Source organism: Psammomys obesus, unplaced genomic scaffold (genome assembly GCF_907164565.1).
Source record: "Psammomys obesus unplaced genomic scaffold, mPsaObe1.curated_primary_1811, whole genome shotgun sequence".
NCBI classification, from domain to species: domain Eukaryota; kingdom Metazoa; phylum Chordata; class Mammalia; order Rodentia; family Muridae; genus Psammomys; species Psammomys obesus.
Window position 1 is genome coordinate 1 of NW_026590336.1, and position 1,180 is coordinate 1,180.

General features: G+C 38.5%; 1 protein-coding gene across 1 annotated transcript in view; it reads right to left on the bottom strand.

Annotated features, from left to right (window-relative positions):
* Window positions 1-912: 912 nt before the first annotated feature.
* Window positions 913-1,180, bottom strand: part of LOC129676453 (solute carrier family 5 member 4-like) — a gene marked incomplete at both ends in the record, with an annotated part of 15,279 nt that continues 15,011 nt past the window's right edge. Inside the window, one exon of the mRNA XM_055606776.1 lies at window positions 913-992. Coding sequence (XP_055462751.1) covers window positions 913-992 — 80 coding nt within the window. The remainder of the gene's footprint in view (window positions 993-1,180) is intronic.

The following is a 1,180-nucleotide window of genomic DNA, read 5'->3' on the forward strand; positions in this document are numbered from 1 at the left end:
CAGGGCAGGAAAAGCAGGCATCAGCTTCTCCATACTTATTTCTCACCCAAAGACCCTGTTAATAGACAACCCTTCAGAAGAGGTAATGGATTAAGATAATGGTGTGCAAGAATCACTTATAAAATAATACATTTAATATATTCAAGTTAGTACTAGCATGGTTGATTTTTTTGGTAAACCTTTTACGTATCATCTTTTTGTACCATCTCAGCATTCAAATAAGGTAGGCACCACAGCTGTTTTTGTATTATACAGTTGACTGATTTGCTTGCTGTCAATATTGTTATATGGTAAAACTATGACTGGACCTTGGAAACCTGTCTTGAAAATGTGTGTGTGTTTAAAAACTTTATAATGAATGCGTGCAGTTTTTGAAAAAATGCTATGCTAAGAGTTTAATATGAATGTGCACTGTCTAGTAATATATTTTTGTGAACACTATAAATTGTGGTTTACCACAACTGAAGTTGAAGTGAGCCTGAAGTGATAGACCTAGGTTGGACTGACTTCATTACTTTTGAGATGACGTGTCACTGTGTTGTCCATGTTGGTCTTGCACTTCTAAATTCTAGATGTCTTTCTGACACAAGCTTCTAAATTAGATTCTGGATCCATAAGCATGGACCGCATTGTTTGAGTAAAAGGATTTCTTTTCCAGCCGAGTATGGTGGTGTGCTCCTGGGATCCCAGCATTAAGGGCGGCAGAAGCAAGTGGATCTCTGTGAGTTTGAGGCCAGCCTGATATACAGAGCAAGTTCCAGAACAGCAATGGCTACACAGAGAAACCCTTCCTTGAAAAAAACTTAAAACGAAACAAAAAAAAAAAAAACCCACAAAAGAATATCTTTTCCTATCCTAGAAGAAGTTGTAATTGCTCCTTTCTTGCAAATGTATTCCTTAATTTCCCCTTACCTGTTCATTGACTCTTTTGCAGAAGATGGCAAGCGTGAAGACAGCACCAATTGGAGGCCCAATGTAGCTAGAAAATGATCCTGTATAATGGAACAGCTGTCCATTTTGTGATACCTGTACCAATGGGACCCACAGGATGCTGATGATGATTAGAACAATGCCAAATACCCTGTCAGGAAAACACAGTGATCCAAGATGAAACAAGAGCATGGTGTAGGCCTCCGCCATTCCTGAAGTTAATCTTCTACTCTTTCTTTGTTTTTCCAAG